General features: G+C 36.2%; 3 protein-coding genes across 3 annotated transcripts in view; all 3 read left to right on the plus strand.

The window, feature by feature from the left end:
* Positions 1-16,500, plus strand: part of LOC122348901 (receptor-type tyrosine-protein phosphatase S) — an 819,186-nt gene that overhangs the window by 423,032 nt on the left and 379,654 nt on the right.
* LOC122348898 (parathyroid hormone-like) lies at positions 10,193-11,168 on the plus strand. Its single transcript, XM_043244788.1, has 3 exons — positions 10,193-10,270; positions 10,352-10,451; positions 10,543-11,168. Exons 2-3 carry the CDS (start codon positions 10,360-10,362, stop codon positions 10,748-10,750), a joined length of 300 nt encoding a protein of 99 aa, XP_043100723.1. The 5' UTR covers positions 10,193-10,270; positions 10,352-10,359; the 3' UTR covers positions 10,751-11,168.
* Positions 11,321-16,500, plus strand: part of LOC122348865 (BTB/POZ domain-containing protein 10-like) — a 10,263-nt gene continuing 5,083 nt past the window's right edge. The window contains exons 1-4 of the mRNA XM_043244754.1: positions 11,321-11,471; positions 14,719-14,903; positions 15,002-15,284; positions 16,131-16,233. Of these exons, the coding sequence (XP_043100689.1) occupies positions 14,750-14,903; positions 15,002-15,284; positions 16,131-16,233 (540 nt within the window). The 5' untranslated portion in view covers positions 11,321-11,471; positions 14,719-14,749. The remainder of the gene's footprint in view (positions 11,472-14,718; positions 14,904-15,001; positions 15,285-16,130; positions 16,234-16,500) is intronic.

Consider the following 16,500-nt stretch of genomic DNA (forward strand, 5'->3'; position numbering starts at 1 on the left):
TGACAGGAAGTAGCAGCAGAGGGAGTGATCGCAGATCACCCAGAGGTAAGAGCTCCCTCTGCTGGCTTGGTGACAATAAGGAGAATTTGATGAGAGATGTTTCTGACATGTTATTGACAATTTGCATTTTGATTGCAGAAATCTCGGTTTGGGACATTGTCGAGATCTCTTGTGAAACAGAGCTCACCAGAAAAAAATAGTCTCACTATGTAATTTTTCTTTTCTATAATTAGTCTTTTAATTAACCTATCCATTTTATTCAAAGAGGCCAAACTACTGCATAAACTAAAAAAGCAAAAGCGCTGTTAAGAATCATATTTTACTAAATATAAGCAATCAAAACTGATAGTATTACTGGCTGAAATATATATGATCGATTATCGTGTGGCAAATAAAGCACATTAGCCTGAGTTATAGAGCTTTAAAGAGCTAAAGTGACATCTTTTGGAAGGAAGATGAAGCTACACCATTTGGGAATACAGTGTAAGGTGCGTTCAGAAGGCTGTTTTATGACTTTAAAGGCTATAAAAGTCACATTTCAATGACTGGTTTACTGTTCGATCCGGTGTCCTTGGTCGAGGACAAGAGGTTAAACTGCCCGACATTATCAGCAGCCCTGAAAGTCACCTTTGTTTGGGTTCTTATCCTAGACTAAATCAGGTTAAAAACATGACATTACCCACAACTGACAATTTTAATCTATATAATAATAACAGCTATAACTGTTTGTTTGACTTTTCCTCCAAAATGACACGTTGTGAATATTGACATGATAATTGAGCTTAAAAGGTTCTTCACAGCAATGCCATAAAATAACTATTTTTGGTTGCACAAAGAACCATAAACAAATAAAGAATTGTCTCTTTCTTACCTTGTTTTAATCTGAAGAACCGTCTTTTGCCACAAAGAACCTTTTGTGAAGGTTCTTCATGAACTATTTAGACAAAAAAAGGTTCTTCTATGTCATAGTGAAGCACTTTTAATTTGAAAAGAACATACACTGCTTTGAAGGGAATAGTAAATCCAAAACAAATGTGATTTGCTGAAAATGAAGTCATGCTATTTGTGAAGTCATGCTATTTGTGAAGTCATGCTATTTGTGAAGAGTTTTATTCTTCATCAGAACAGATCTGGAAAAACCGTTTTGCTTCTAAATGGTGCTTTACCTTTACATTACTCTTCTGATTCAGACAGAAGAAATGAAGTCAAATCATCTTGATTTGTTCATTACAAACACAGTTTTCACTTTACAGTATGTTAAATAATGGACTGGAGTCATGTGGATTACTTGTGGATTATTGTGATGTTTTTATCAGCTGTTTAGACTCTCATTCTGACGGCACCCATTCACTGCAGAGGACCAATGGGTGAGCAAATGAAGTAATGCTACATTTCCCCCATTACAAATGTGTCTACATTTCAGATTGCTTGATGGCAGGTTATTTTTTTTTTTATTTAATCATGTAAATTGAAGACACACATTCTTTTAATGTACTATGCAGATCACCGAACAGCCCTGCAACAGACAATCAAAAAATAATTTATTCTCTTCTAGATGCTCAACATAAAATACATTAGAACTGCTTGAAGATTAACTCTGCAATATCTGTTTTTTAATGGTGTTGTCTTATGTGTGGGAAGGTATTTACACCAGTGTGATGTAGTACAACACATAAGGTGCTGATTAAGTAGGCCTGTCTCATCAGACTGTAGCATGTAAACTTCACAAGATCTGTGAGGAGGAGTAACCTCACACTCTCCTGTTAACACCCACTCAGTGACACTCACAGTCTGCGCCATCAATATAGGCAGTGTTATATTCATTTTCTTTTCTAGGCGAAAATTAACCTATAAATATCCTAAAATACTGGATTTCCGTTAGTGGAAAACTAAAATAAGGACCTAACAGGTTCTGTGGACTGAATGAAGCTATAGTAATGATCTAAAGCCCCTCCAGTGTGCATTTCCTGTTTCCTGACAGAAATCACGCTGAATTTGATTAAATCAGCGAATGATGGAACATGCCGTTCTGGTGCCATGGTGATGATTAGGCAGGGATACAGGACAGTCAGGACGCTTCGAGATGCTTGCAAATACTGACACCCCCTGAGAGGAAATTAGAGGTCATGTACCGCATGAAATCTGCGGTAAAGCTGAAGCAGAAACAACCGTTTGAGTTTTCGACAGAAGGAGGCTGGGTTCATGTAGGGACAAAGAGCATTTCTCTGTGAATATTTCATTAATATCATCTGTGTGCTTAAGTTTTTTTAGGGTGTGACAGTAATAAAACTTCAACATATGGTGACTGTGTCTGCTCGGTTTAGTCTAATTGAACCTATCAATCAACCCACCAAGTATAATAAATGTCTTGGATGTAAAAGCAGGCTTGACAGCGAATAAGATAGATTGAGGGATTGCCTATTGATTCTTTCAATATACTAATTTTCATATGAGTGTATATGTCTGTTAAGTTTGAACCGCTCCACCCAGTCCTCCACCTGAACAGAAACTTAATGGGAAAAACATACAACAACTAATGTAACAGTTACTAAAGGTTGTACTTGAAAACTGTCATGAGGCATGCTACAAGCAAAGCAATATCATTAAGGCAAAACATAGTCACAGCACAATTTTACATGACACTGGCCTGTTTACTGCAATACAGTTATATTTTGGATGTCATTTGAAACCTGTGGACAGTGTAACACATTAGTAATGGAAAGTAACAAAAATTAAGTAATCAGATTACTTTGGCCCCACGATATACTGTGTTTCTAATATCTGCATACTTATCTACATGTGTACATAGTATGCAACCACGGTGTAAGTGCACATTGGTACATCTACAGCTCTAATGTTTGTGTAACTACGCATATGTAACAACCCACTTAAGGGTATGTGTAAGTATAAATATGTAACAGGACACCGGTAACAGCACTTTTTGCTAATGAAAGTGTTACATTTTATAATAATAAGTAGGCAATTTCTTTGGACTTTCCATGTAATTATTGTAATGTTACACAGCAGCGGCCAGTATGTTAGGCTTTAATGTTACACTTTATATTAAGTGGACAGTTCCTGAGGATTCACCATGTAAGTACACTGGTATTACAGTGGTGCACCAACAACACCAACTCAAGATCTTAACCCCTGGATCAATTATTTTCCAATTACTCTTATACATACTGTTCTTACAAAATGTAGTTATATATGTCCTGTTTGTTTCATGATTACTTAGTGAAGTGTTGTTACCAATGTCCTGTTACATATTTGTACTTACACATAGCATTTTGAGGGTTGTTACGTATGTGTAGTTACAGAAATATTACTGCTGTAGATATATGTACCAATGTGTACATACTACATACATATTACTCTGTATTTATACATGTAATAGGGTCACTTACTATAAATCCATGCACTGCGTTTTCCGTATTTTTACTGCTATCAGAACTAATGTTACAGATTGAAATGTCAATGCAGAAATTGGTAAAGGCTTGTGCAAGCTTTGGGAGCAGTGATGGAAGCTATCTACTGTACATTTGCTTTGGTAATATTAATGAATATGATCTAGATGTAGTATATGATAAAAATGTGGTGTCAAAATGTTTTTTAATGTGAACCCTACATTTATATGTTGATAAAAAGCTATGCTTAAAGCTAGAATAAAACAGATTAATATGATTATTTAAGGCTTGCTTTTGAAGGTAAACCCAGCCAAGAGGAAAAAGTAACACAAAAGTAACACATTAGTGTCCATAAAGGTAACTGTGTAAAACAATAAGTTATTTTTTAAGAAGTAACGCATTATTTTTAATAAGCAACTTTCACACTGATACAAAATATGATATTTTTGGAACCTGTTCCACACAGAAGATTCATCCAACATCGGATAGGATTGGAACAGCATGAGGGTGAGTAAATAGTGGCAGATTTTGGTAACACTTTATTTAAAGTGTAATAATACAAAGTAATTACCTAATTCAGTACTTAACAGTAACCATTGTATTTACATTAAACAAAATGTACTTGTCATGTAACTAAGCCCGGAACAGCCCGTCATTACAGTTTGTAATTATGTAGCTGTAACAGGCAGCTACTGTTACACATATGTAACAGTCTTTTACACAGCTACTTATACTTAAGTACAATCTTGATACACTTTATTTTAAGTGGCTTATGCCTGTGTAACATCTTAATGTAATTAGAAAGGTATTACATGTGTTTAAGCACATGTGCGACAATCTTTTGGCAAGTAGCTGTGTAACAGACTCTGTCTGTTACAAATGTGTAACAGTAGCAGCCTATTAAATCTACATAGATACAAACTTTAAGTACCAACATGGTAACTACATTTTATTTTTTGTGAGTACAATGGCTACTACTAAGTACTAAGTATTACTCTGTAATATGAACACCTTAAATTAAAGTGTTATCCAGATTTTCTTTCTTAATCTCTTAAAGACAGCTTTTTAAGAAGCAGTGATAAAAGTATATTTAAGGTGTTAAAAACGTTCCTACTCTCACCTTCCTGAAATTACATTACCTCCACATTTTCCACATAATTCATTTAATTTCAACACAGCATCATGGCATTGCACACCACATTAATTGCTCACCGCAGGTTGCCAGGTAATGATCATCCCATCACCCTGATCTCATATAAGTGAAAGCAATTCCTCTCTTTAAAGGTTTCCTGCAGGCTAAGAAACATAATGTTTGATGAGTCAGTTTGCTTCTTAATCTCTTTCCAGAATTACTGTCCATAACAATAATAAATTAGCTTTATGCTCTGGGTAAATTCATAGGTATATTTCACGTCACATGCTACATTCATAATGAATTTTATATCTTTTACACTCTACTCAGTCACATATTCTTTCAACCAGCCGTACGGCACACCTAGAAAAATATATTTTCTGTTATGGATACTGTATTACAATAAAACTATTTTATTTTAATTTAATTTATCTCAGATGTTCCTCCAAAATTATTCTCTACGCAAGGTAACACTGTGGATGCGAATCATATAATTTGGTCCTGAAAGAATTGCTCATACTGAAGTTCATATCGAATTCTCTGTCTTTTCTACTGGGATCTTTTATATTTCAGAAAAGCCAAAGACTTCTTGCATACTGTCTAGGAGAAACAATTGAGATATTCTGAGACCTCCTTTGTGGTTTTGCTTTTCTGTGGGTTGATATTAAGCTGATAAAATCGGAAGAAGTAAGAGCTCAGTGCGATCTAGCATGAATGACATAATGCGCTTCAAAAGAATGAAAAGAAGTTTTCCCCTAAGTTGAAGCCACTCAGCCGTGAAAGCGAATGAAATAGTGGCTTGTTGCTGTCAAAGCGGCCGCAATATTGCCTCATTACACACATACTTTTGTTTTCCATTGATTTTTTGAGTCACTTTAAATCTAATACAACATAATCTCTTCAAGTGATTACAACCCAAGACCGAAAACTAAAATGCTAATGAGGACTGGTTGTGGGATGATTGCTAATACATAAGTGAAAACGGGACTACTGTCAAAGGGCTTGTTATTTTCATTGTAATTAATCTCAGATCTCATCAAATCATAGCCCTGGATTCTTACCCAGGATGTAATTAAGAACAAGACAGCAGGGTATACAAATAGCTCGCGCGCACACAAACAAAAACAAGCAGTCCGTACAAGAAAAATGAGTTTCATGAGCATTAACAGAAAGAAGCGGCTGTAATGAACAGACGGGAGCTCTGTCTAATTGGTAATGTATATGTATGACCCATGTCTAATATACACGGGACGTGAGTTTTGCTCTCCCTTCATTATAGCTGCTCCGTCTTGATCCGAGTGGCAGCGTTGAATGTAATCCAATTACAGTGGCCACAAATCACATTTTTTTAAGTAAAAAGGCAGTTGCTCATTATGTGAAATCCGGGCATTATGTTGCAGGCTTTGATAGGCTGCAGACGGGATTAGCGGACTTGGTGTCAGAGTGCTTCTCTACTGCCTCAGGAATCTGTTTAATACCCTATGCATGGACACAGCACAGCTCTGTGGAGCAGAACAGGTCATGCTCGCTCGCCAGTAAAATGCGACTGGAAGACTTTGCGATACAGAGTCTGACAGAACTCTGTTGTAGGATGAAAGATGGACTTGAATTTTTTGACTTTACCCTTTGTCTGTCGTTCTCCATTCAACACAGGCATGCGTTCAGGTAATGCTAAACTGAAAGAGAACTACAGCACACTTGTGAAAAAGTACAATTGATCATATTTCAGCTTTGCAAATAATAATGCATACTTTTGGCGCATATGAAATAAATTCACTTTAAATGTAATAGCAAACAATATATTGTAATTAAGCAGTTCGCACGTGCTTTAGTTAACCGAGACATTCTATGAATGGTGCACTTATTTAAAGCACAATAAAAGATCTTAAAATATAATGCCTTTATAAACATAATGATATAAAGTGCACCTTAAAACTTGTAATTAAATTATAAAATGCAGTGCACTTAGATATTTTAACATAGACATTAAAGTATAATATATTAAGTTTTTAAAAATATATCACTAGAACAGAAAAAAACGATTATCACTTTATGGTTTACATCCGCAATGCATTAATTTCAATACACAATACAATATTCACCAAGGTATTTTTTAATCAGTAAGTGGCATTCATTTGAGTATCAGACTTTTTTACTTATTATCATACTGACACCTTGTGGACATTTTGCATGTTCTTGATTTTTAGCAAGGCATCTTGTGTTAAAGCATATTTTGAGTATATTTTCAGTTGAATAAACCCCCCAAAAAAATTTCTACGATTAATTTATTCTATATTTACAGAACAATGATATTTTGTCACATGCAATTTTATTCAGTTAAGAATTACAAATAAATTGCAAAAATATTTTTTTTATTTTTTTCTCAATTGTTTTTTGAATTGAGTTATACGTTTTTTTTTTGCAATTGCCACATTTTTATATGCTTTTATTCCAAATACAGATTTCTTACAGGTTTCTTCTTATTACGATTTTCTTTAAATAGTTCTTCAAAAACGACAACAAAACTCTTTTCCCACAAACTAGTGCGCATAAACGACAGGCTTTCATTGTGATAACATACCATAAAGTATGCATCGGCATGACCTGCCAGGGTAAGATACCCTCAATGCACATTTATTTATACTCTAGTGTGATGCATACTGTATATCTGTGCGTACTGTACAAGCTCTCAAATAAATAAAAAAAAATTATTTTAAAGAAGAAGAAGAAGGCACAATAGAAGGGTAGAATGATCACATGAATTTAACTAAAAACAAAACATCTAAACATGCTCAGTTTATGTGATAATCCATTAATATCCAGGGGCACATGATCATAAACACAGCAGCGCAAGGTCATAAAATCACTTTCAGCTGCAAGACGTTTAGCGATACGTTTCATCTCCAGCTATTCATTATTTATGTCTTACAAAGAATAGCTGAAATGCATGCGGGGTTGCATATTCATCATTTCAATTTCTCACACATGCCCAGCTAAAAATAACTCACCAATTATTGACAGGCCCAACAAAGCGCTGGCTTCAGCCAAAGGTTAAACGGCTATATGTCTGAAGCCCATTTTAAAGAAGACCTGCGTGATTTTCATGCGGCATTTCTGACATTGTTACATGGGGGTGACCCCTGTAAATGGTTTGTAAGCAATTCTTCACCTTAATCCTGAGCGGTTCCCCCGCACACTACTGCTGCTACATGCCATTAGTGAGATGACAAACATTGTGACCGCATGAGGTAATGAGAACAGCTTGCTTGGGTTGACTCAACATGTGCAGTTAAGTCTGTTCTCCATACCAACCCGCTCTCAGGTGCACAAACACATAAGTTATTAATGTATGACATGAGGTAAGTTGTCTATGCTTGTTGCCACTTTAATTGGAGCATGTGCATTTGCAAGGCACAGATCTCGAAAAAAACTACGTTTTCTGATTTCAACAATGTGCAAAATTAGCACTCGTTTAATGTTTTTAGATAATTAAGCAGAACATGGTAAAGAAACGATTATGGTGTATTAATAAATGTGCTATTTTTTTTCTTTCGGGAATGAGAAACCTGGCAACAACATGTATTTGTGTTTATTTTTTGCAAAGCAGCACGGCTTGATATAACATATTTTATATTCTTTGCTGGACTGCACAACAATAAAATAGTAATAATAATAAATCAAGGGAGTCTACGTGTGATATATAGCGCTCAACCTCAAGCTCATCTGACACTGCAATAACTACAATACTTCATGACACTCATCACACCCTTTAAAAGAGAGCCTTGTCTGAGCAATGACCCGCTTCAAAAACAACATGTGGTTTGGGCTGAAATGCCATGACTTATCCCAAATCTGTCATTTTTTTAACTCAACAAAGGACTCGTTAATAATTCTTGAATATTTAATAATTATTGAAAAGTTTCATCGGTCACTTGTGGTGTTCCTCAAGGCTTTGTGTTGGAAATAATATTGTTTTCTATATTACAGATGTGCGTTTTTATTGCTATGCGTATTATTTAAATTCGCGTTTGTTCTTTAGTTTTTTATTATCTTAATCATTTACATGTGTATGCATTGTAAATGTAATAAACAAATAAAAATAAACGTGTTGTTCTGCTAATGTGTGACTTATCGTCCTCAATATATATCCAGCAGTTAGAGTAAAATCAACTTGCTGTTTTATCACTTAAAGAAAACATTAGACATGCTCTCAGGAGTAAGTATACAGCAAAATATAGACTGATACTGTACCAACTGTACATCAAGAGCATTCACATATTGCACTGTTCTTCGCCTTCCCTTGTGATACGTCTGTTTTAATTTCCTATTTACTTGCAAAGTAAAAAAATTCTACATTGTATTGTTTTATTATAGATGTTACTGCGAGGTATATCTGTCTATATATTTAATTTCCTATCATTATCACGTTTAGTGGTGTGGTTCATGCCGTGCTGTACGAAAGATGTAAGTTAAAGATAATATTATTTATTATTAGAAAGCATTCATTAATATTTAATCCTTAATTCCGGATTTAAATTCAACTTCTGAGCGGCGCTGACACAGTTATCGAAGAATTTTTGGAAATTACAATTTACGTGCTTGTAACATTCCTTTCGCATTTTCACTGATATAACAGACATTTGTTTTGGTTCGTTCAGTTTGGTTACTTGCTAGGACTTACTGCATGTGTCATGACACAGTCATTCCTCGTCCACATTTAGAAAACTTCTCTCATGGTTACCTAATGTGTCCCATGAGAGTATGACAAGGTTATACACCTCCCATAGATCACTTAAACTTCAGGTGGACCTCGCTTGCACAATGATGTCTGACATAAAACTGTTATTTTATTTTTTTAAGTCTGACCTAGTAAACCACAAGGAAAAAAAAACCCCAGCAATGCTTCAATCGTCTAATGTGTTGTGAACGACACAAGGAATGAGTTACAGAACTGAACTTGCATTCTAATTATATCAGTGTTAATATAAAAAATAAGTAAATGGGTAAAAATGTTTGCTAGATAAATTAAAAACAAATAAAAAATTTTTTTTTTAATTTATTTTTATTTTTGCAATAGCCAGTCTTTTTCTCAATAGTGCCACTAACACATCAGTTTCAATGTGTGGATTTGAGAAAGCAACCGTTAACAATATAATAATCATTAATAATGATACGCAAATTAAATCGTCAATACAGCATTCTACTGAAAAAGCAAACAAATGAACAAAAATAAATGAGTTTATTAAAAATGCATTTTAAAATCTCTTTGACGTAATAATTAAGAATACCCAATTAAAGCAGGCAAAAGATAAGATTCCTAATTTATTTGTAAAAATGTTCAAGAATAGGTTTTGAGTATCTGAACGTATTATGATGAAATATATACTTACTTTGCCGAAGGTGGCACCCTGCCTGACCGTCATAGCCGTACATGGCACTAGTTCTCCAGCGCTGTGATCACAGGGGTCTTGACCAAGGTGTTGAAAACAGAATTAGTGGGGGTGTCGGTAGCCATGTGTCGTCATGTGCATGCCAGCCTCCATCAAAGCATGGATGACATCACCATCAATAATGGAGATAGCTCATCAATGACCGGCGGGAGGGGGCTTGTGCGTATAAAAAGAGGAAGAGTAGCCCCAACGCACAAATACGACACCGAACAACACATGGACCCTCTCAGCACAGCAGCTACAAAATACAGAAGCAGTCAAATAAAAGACAACAATACCTGGTAAGTTTAGAGGCCGACGTCTGTCTACAACGGACGCTCTGTCTTGCAAGTACTACGACTTATCCTTAACTTATTCCGCAGGTATCACTATGTTACCCATACGTTCTTTGGAGAAAATCGTGCTCATTATTGTGCTGTGGGGTCTTTGCAGTTTGCTATATCTGGAAGGACGGCCACTCAGGTAAGAGAGAAATGAGATGCAACGTATTGGTGTTTTTAGCTTCGTGATTGCAATCAAAAAAACGATCACTCCGTATCTCCGTCTGCCACAGCAAGAGGTCAATCAGCGAAGTTCAGCTCATGCACAATGTTCGGGAGCACAAGGAGATGTTGGAAAGGCAGGACTGGCTTCAGCTGAAGCTCAACAATATCCTCATCCCCTCAATAAACGACTCTCAGAAGGAGCAAAAAGGAAAAGCCAGCGGCCCATCTATCAGGCGTTTGAGAAAGGGGGAAGGTGCGGCGTGGATCGTGAACTGATGTTTCTGAAAAACGAATGAACTCTAAATAATGAAAAGTGTTTTCTCGGTAACGTCAGTGCAGGAGGAGGACACGGCAAGTGTCAATTAAAATATACTGTTGTACTCGGAGAAAGAATGCGCACTGCTTTACTTATGTCTTTTTAATTTATTTTTTTATTTATTTGTAAATAAAGGTTGTTGTTTAGATATTTAAGCATATTGTTCAGAAACTGTGTAGGACATACAAAGGACAATGTCTTAACCTTGTAGTAGGCCTCTCTGTTTTCACTGTTTTCGTTCCAGTGTAGTGCCATACTGATTTTTTAAATGTACTTTCAACAAATATTTGTACTTTTTTAGACATCCAACAATTGCACTAAAATGTGGACCAACTGGATGTGTTTATTTATACACTACATTACATACACGACAAACTAAGCAAGACTCATTTTGTGTTTTCTTTCTTTCTTTTTTTTCTTTCTTTCTTCCTTTCTTTCTCTCTTTCACGTTTAACTTGTAATCTGATAAATTTGAAAAAGCCCATTGACCGCACCACGCGGTTCTCGCGATATTTCGAAGTCTCGTTTCCCGTCAGCAGTTGGTGGAGATCAAATTCGCTTTTTCCGAAAAAGCTGATGGTCCTCTTCAAATTTTGATGCTCGTTATTTTCTGTTTTTCCTCGCGGGAGAGCACCAGTAATTAGCTGCTTTACGAACTATGCTCGCGGCGCTGTAAAAAAGGTAAGAATTTGTTTAATTCACAATCCAAACATCTATTGTTTTGTTGCTTAGCTTCGGCGGCTAGCTAATAGTTCAGTAACGTCCGCTGAGGTTTTGTGCGTGAAGATGCGTCCGGTGCTTAACAACGCAGCACGCATATAATCACACATTTAGTTACAAATCCCCGTTTAACGAACGAGGGAAGCTTGTCAGATCGCGTCTGTTGCTTTTGTTCTGTTTTTATTGTCATGTATCGACTCTGGCAGGATGACACACCATCCGCGAGACTTCGATCAGTCATTGATCAGTTGTATGGATGTCCGTCCTGTGGCTTTTGGCGGATCACAAGAGCTTAAAAAACATTAAATGAAGTGGATAATATTATGAAATCTCACCGTTTACGGATGTTCTCATCTGGCTTTAGAAGTATGTATGAATTAATAGTTTACACAGACAAGCTAAAAACCTAAAAACAACGCTGTAATATTTTTTTTTAATCGAAAGTACATAATATAAAACTAAAACTGGTAGGTTTAGAGTAAACAATAAAACTGTAGATTAAAAAAATATAATTTCATGCTTATGCGGTAAGGCCAATTTAATTTGATAAGACTTGCTAAATAACTTTTTTAACTGTATTGCCTATATACATTTAGTCTTGTTAAAATGACTAATTACTTTACTTCTGCAGTAATGATTATTATAATAATTTCCCTTTCTCTTTTTACTAAATTGCGTGTTTGTAATAGAATATATTATTCTATATTAGTCGGGGCACTTTCATCAGTATTTGCATTACTAAAAAGTAAAAAAAAAGACCATTGTATACAATTTTGTGAATGGGTTAAAAAGGAAGCCATGCCCTGGAGGCTTGGCTGTAATGTAACATGGGTCAGAAGATTAAGCCACACTTAAAAACTGCGAAAATATTTAAATACCAAACATTATGTGTTTAATTCTCACTTGATTCAAACGCCCGCACATTCCTGTCGTCAAATAAACCGTGTAATGGTGATAGCTGCGGTAAAATCAGTGCACTTGTTCTTAATTAATGACATTATCTGAGGTTATGAGGAAAGAATCTGAATGAATGGTCCGCTTGTGCTTTTGAGTCGCAGTGTCACATGGTTGTGTAAAAGTGTGTAAACACTACAGATTACTCACACACACACACACACTACAGGATGATAAATGTAGCAATACACTTCCTTGTAAGTGTTTACTAAAACTACTGGTTTATCTGCTTGTGAGTCACTTAACCTACAAATTTCAAAGGTTGACTGTTTGCGGTTTTAGAGACTATATAAACCCTTTGATTTATAATTTTGTGCAGCAACAGTGCTTTTATTTACTTCGCTTTTTTTTAATCTAGAGTAGAATATATGGTACTTGGCACTGTATGTAGGGGTGAGAGAGTAGCCAAGGGTTTATCAGCTGTGTTTTCGCTCACTGCGTGGGTAAGGAAGAAAGGGGTGGTCTCTTGTCTCTCTCTATTTGTTGTTTTATTTTAAGGGACTGGTTTAAATGGACAACTATCTTTGGAATTTCCTGAGCTTTTTAAAAAAAAACCCCGAAGCGCTGTGCACAGAGGGAGCGGTGCTGTACACAAACGTATGATTCATATCCCATCTTGTTTGTCCAATAAGTTGTGTATGTTTGACATGATTTGACTTTTAAAAGTGTCTTTACCTCGGTACGTTGATGTATCCGATGGTACGCTTCGATATTTACCATATCTACCAAAAGCTGTTGGTGTACAGTAGTGCTGTTTTGATCTTCTATGTTGCACACAGATGTTCACACACAGTGAGTCAGTAGTGCGTCAAGCACCCCAGCCCTTGCCTCGTTTCTCGTGTGTGTGTGTGTGTGTGTGTGTTACACTCATGACATCCAGTTAAATTCACCCCAGGCACTTCCTGATCAACTGGAACCAAAGCCGTTCAAACACACCCTTTCTCAATCCTGTGTGACCGCGCTCATCTGCTGCCTTGTTTAATCTTTTGTTCTTTTGGATACTGTAAATATTCTCCATTTCTGCCTGAGCGTCTGGCATGAACGAGTATCATAAATATGGTGTTGTGAATTGCATTAAAGGGTGTGTTGGAAATGTGTTATTCACTGAAGAGCTAAAAAAAAAAAAAGCAGATTGTTTTACAGCTCACTAGCATAGGCCTAGCTGTATATGACAAAGGGTGTTATTTATGGTTGAATTATACGGAGGCAATGGTTTTAGTTCTGAGCTCTCTCTAATAAAAAGCAGTGCTGTTTAATTTTAGATTCTAGATTCTGTGTTTATAACTAAAACTGTGAGAATGGGGAAAGGGAGAGAATAAATCAGTCTTTCTGAGCAATGAATAAAAACATTTTGATTGTGGCTAGATGAATAGATTGTGTAATTTTTTGACATTTGTGAAATATTTTGACTAGACATTTCTCAAATGCAAGAGAATTTTGCCCCCGCACTACCAAAATGTTGATCTTTGGATCATTCTGTTCATCAGATAAGCCTGAAAAATACTAAACTAAATATAAATACTACTACTACTAATAATAATAATAATGTTTCTTTAACAGCAAATAAGAATATTGGGATGATTTCTGATAGATCATGTGACTCTGAAGCCTGGAGTAATGATGCTGAAAATTCAGCTTTGATCACAGGAATGCATTCATATTGAAAGCTGTTAGTGTAAATAGTAGAAATATTTCACAATATTACTGCTTTTGCTGTTTTTGAATAAAATAAATGCAGGCGTGGTGAGCAGTAGAGAATTTTAAAAACATTAAAAATGTACTGTTCAGAATGTTTTAACTTGTGGCATATAGTGCATTCAGAGCTGAGCACATGATATGAAAGATTTCCATCCCTATCAGAACATATGGCATTTGTGTTGATGGGTGATCCTAGTATTTTAGGATCATTGAGATACTATTAAGCTATAGTTACATAGTTATTTTTTATATTCTGTTTTCTTTTAATTAAAACTTGTATTAATTATTTCCATTCTAGTTATTTTAATAGACTTCAATTTAAATGAAAAATGCAAATGTTTCAGTTATAATAAATAATAAAAATACTTTTCATAATCTATCAACCATAATAACTCTGGTCTTAGTTGAGATGTGAACAATCCTGGCATTAGCTCTCTGTGACATTCTGGGAGCCGGTGCACCTGGAGTTTGTTCCTCTTGAGACTCGCTGAATTATGACTCCGGATCTTGTTTTCAGAGGTGTTTTTCTGAGGTCTATCTTTTTCTCTTCCTGCAGTGGCCAAATGCATTAGACTGTCCAGGTGAAAATGAACATGCATGGTGCCAGTGGAGGCTGTGACCGATCCAGAGATCGACGCCGTTCCAGCGACCGCTCTCGGGACTCCTCACACGAGCGCGGAGAAGGCCAACTCACACCCTGCATTCGCAACGTGACCTCACCCACACGCCAGCACAACAGCGGTGAGAAAGTGCTTTTTGGCGTTTAGGTCCAACGTGGCTCTTTATTTTTAAATTCGAGGGTTTGTCATCATGTGATGTCATACGTGTTACGTGAGCAGATCGCGAGGGCGGCTCATCGCGGCCCAGCAGCCCCAGGCCTCAGAGGATCTCTCCCAGCAGCAGCAGCAGTGGGGTGGCCAGCAGCCGCAACAGTAGCTTGTCCAGCTCCGAGGGCACCTACAAGAGCATGGTCCCCGGCGAGATGGTCTTCATCTACGAGAATGTCAAAGATGGAGCCCGAAGCGTCCGCACATCAGAGAAGGTCACGCTTATTGTGGACAACACTCGCTTCGTGGTGGACCCCTCGATTTTCACAGCACAGCCCAACACCATGCTCGGCAGGTTAGGACCGGTCATCTGTCAAAAAGATCTGATCATCTTCACGTCATTTAAGCCATGTGTGACCACATTTACACCTAGTATGAAGATTAATTTAGTCCGATCTGATAAAGTGGGGCGCTCTTTGTTTTGAGATCTGATCACTCACAACACATTCAGAGGCCATTGAAAATATTTTTGAGCAGTTTGTAATGTTAATGCTAATCTGTCTACAGGTTACCCAGAATAAACCTTTTGAAATGCGATCTGAATGCGTATAGGACATGTTACATGGTTTAAAAAGCAAAGGTAATACTTTTATAAGCTTTAAGATCTCCACAAATAAAATGAATATCATTCGTTCATACAGAACAAACCTGTAGTCTCCAAATAAATCATTTATATTATTATAAATTACTTGCTAAAGCAGTCTGGGTTATGCATTCAACAGGGAAATCGGCATGTTTTATTCAAAATAAAACCATTTATCCACTAATTAATATTAATACAAATAAATTGGATTGGTTTAAATTGGATTAAATTGGTTGATCAGTATTGTATTTTGGTGTTTTTAACATGTTTTGGTTTCTTGGACTTTGTTTTGAAGATTAAGTCTTATTGGTTTGGAGTGATAAGAGGGCGAGAAATTGATAGAATTTTTATTTATGGCTGAGCTATGCCTTTTTCAATATACTTTTGTTGAACCATTTAAGACTTCATTACCTAAAAAAACACAACGTGGGATCACACAAGAATAGATAATGACAGAATTAACCCTTTAACTTAAAATAATCTGTAACCTGTCTATTTTTAATACATTTTACGTTGTTGTTTCTGAATTGTTTGTTTTATTTTTGTATGTTTTGCTAGAATGTTTGGATCTGGACGAGAACACAATTTTACTCGGCCCAATGAGAAAGGAGAATACGAGGTGGCAGAGGGCATCAGCTCCACTGTGTTTAGAGCCATTCTGGTAGGTCACTCGACATCGCACCTTAACTTTCTCACAGTAAAGCTGGTCAGTGCTGCAGGCGGACAAAATACATGTACAGCGATTCATTTTATATATAGAGATGTAGATCAGGATCAGTCTAGACGGGGGAGCACTTTCTATAATAATATACTTTTAAACAAACTGAGATGTTAAATATAAAAATATTTTCGATATACAGACGTGGACAAAATTGTTGGTACCCTTTGGTCAATGAAAGAAAAACTCACAATGGTCACAGAAATAACT

The sequence above is a fragment of the Puntigrus tetrazona genome, chromosome 7, assembly GCF_018831695.1.
Source record: "Puntigrus tetrazona isolate hp1 chromosome 7, ASM1883169v1, whole genome shotgun sequence".
NCBI lineage: Eukaryota > Metazoa > Chordata > Actinopteri > Cypriniformes > Cyprinidae > Puntigrus > Puntigrus tetrazona.

Bases quoted from the DNA above. Each gene is read 5' to 3' on its own strand.
- LOC122348898 (XM_043244788.1), top strand. From the start codon at position 10,360: ATGTTACCCATACGTTCTTTGGAGAAAATCGTGCTCATTATTGTGCTG. The intron at 10,452-10,542 runs GTAAGAGAGAAA...CGTCTGCCACAG, and splicing joins CTGGAAGGACGGCCACTCAG to CAAGAGGTCAATCAGCGAAG.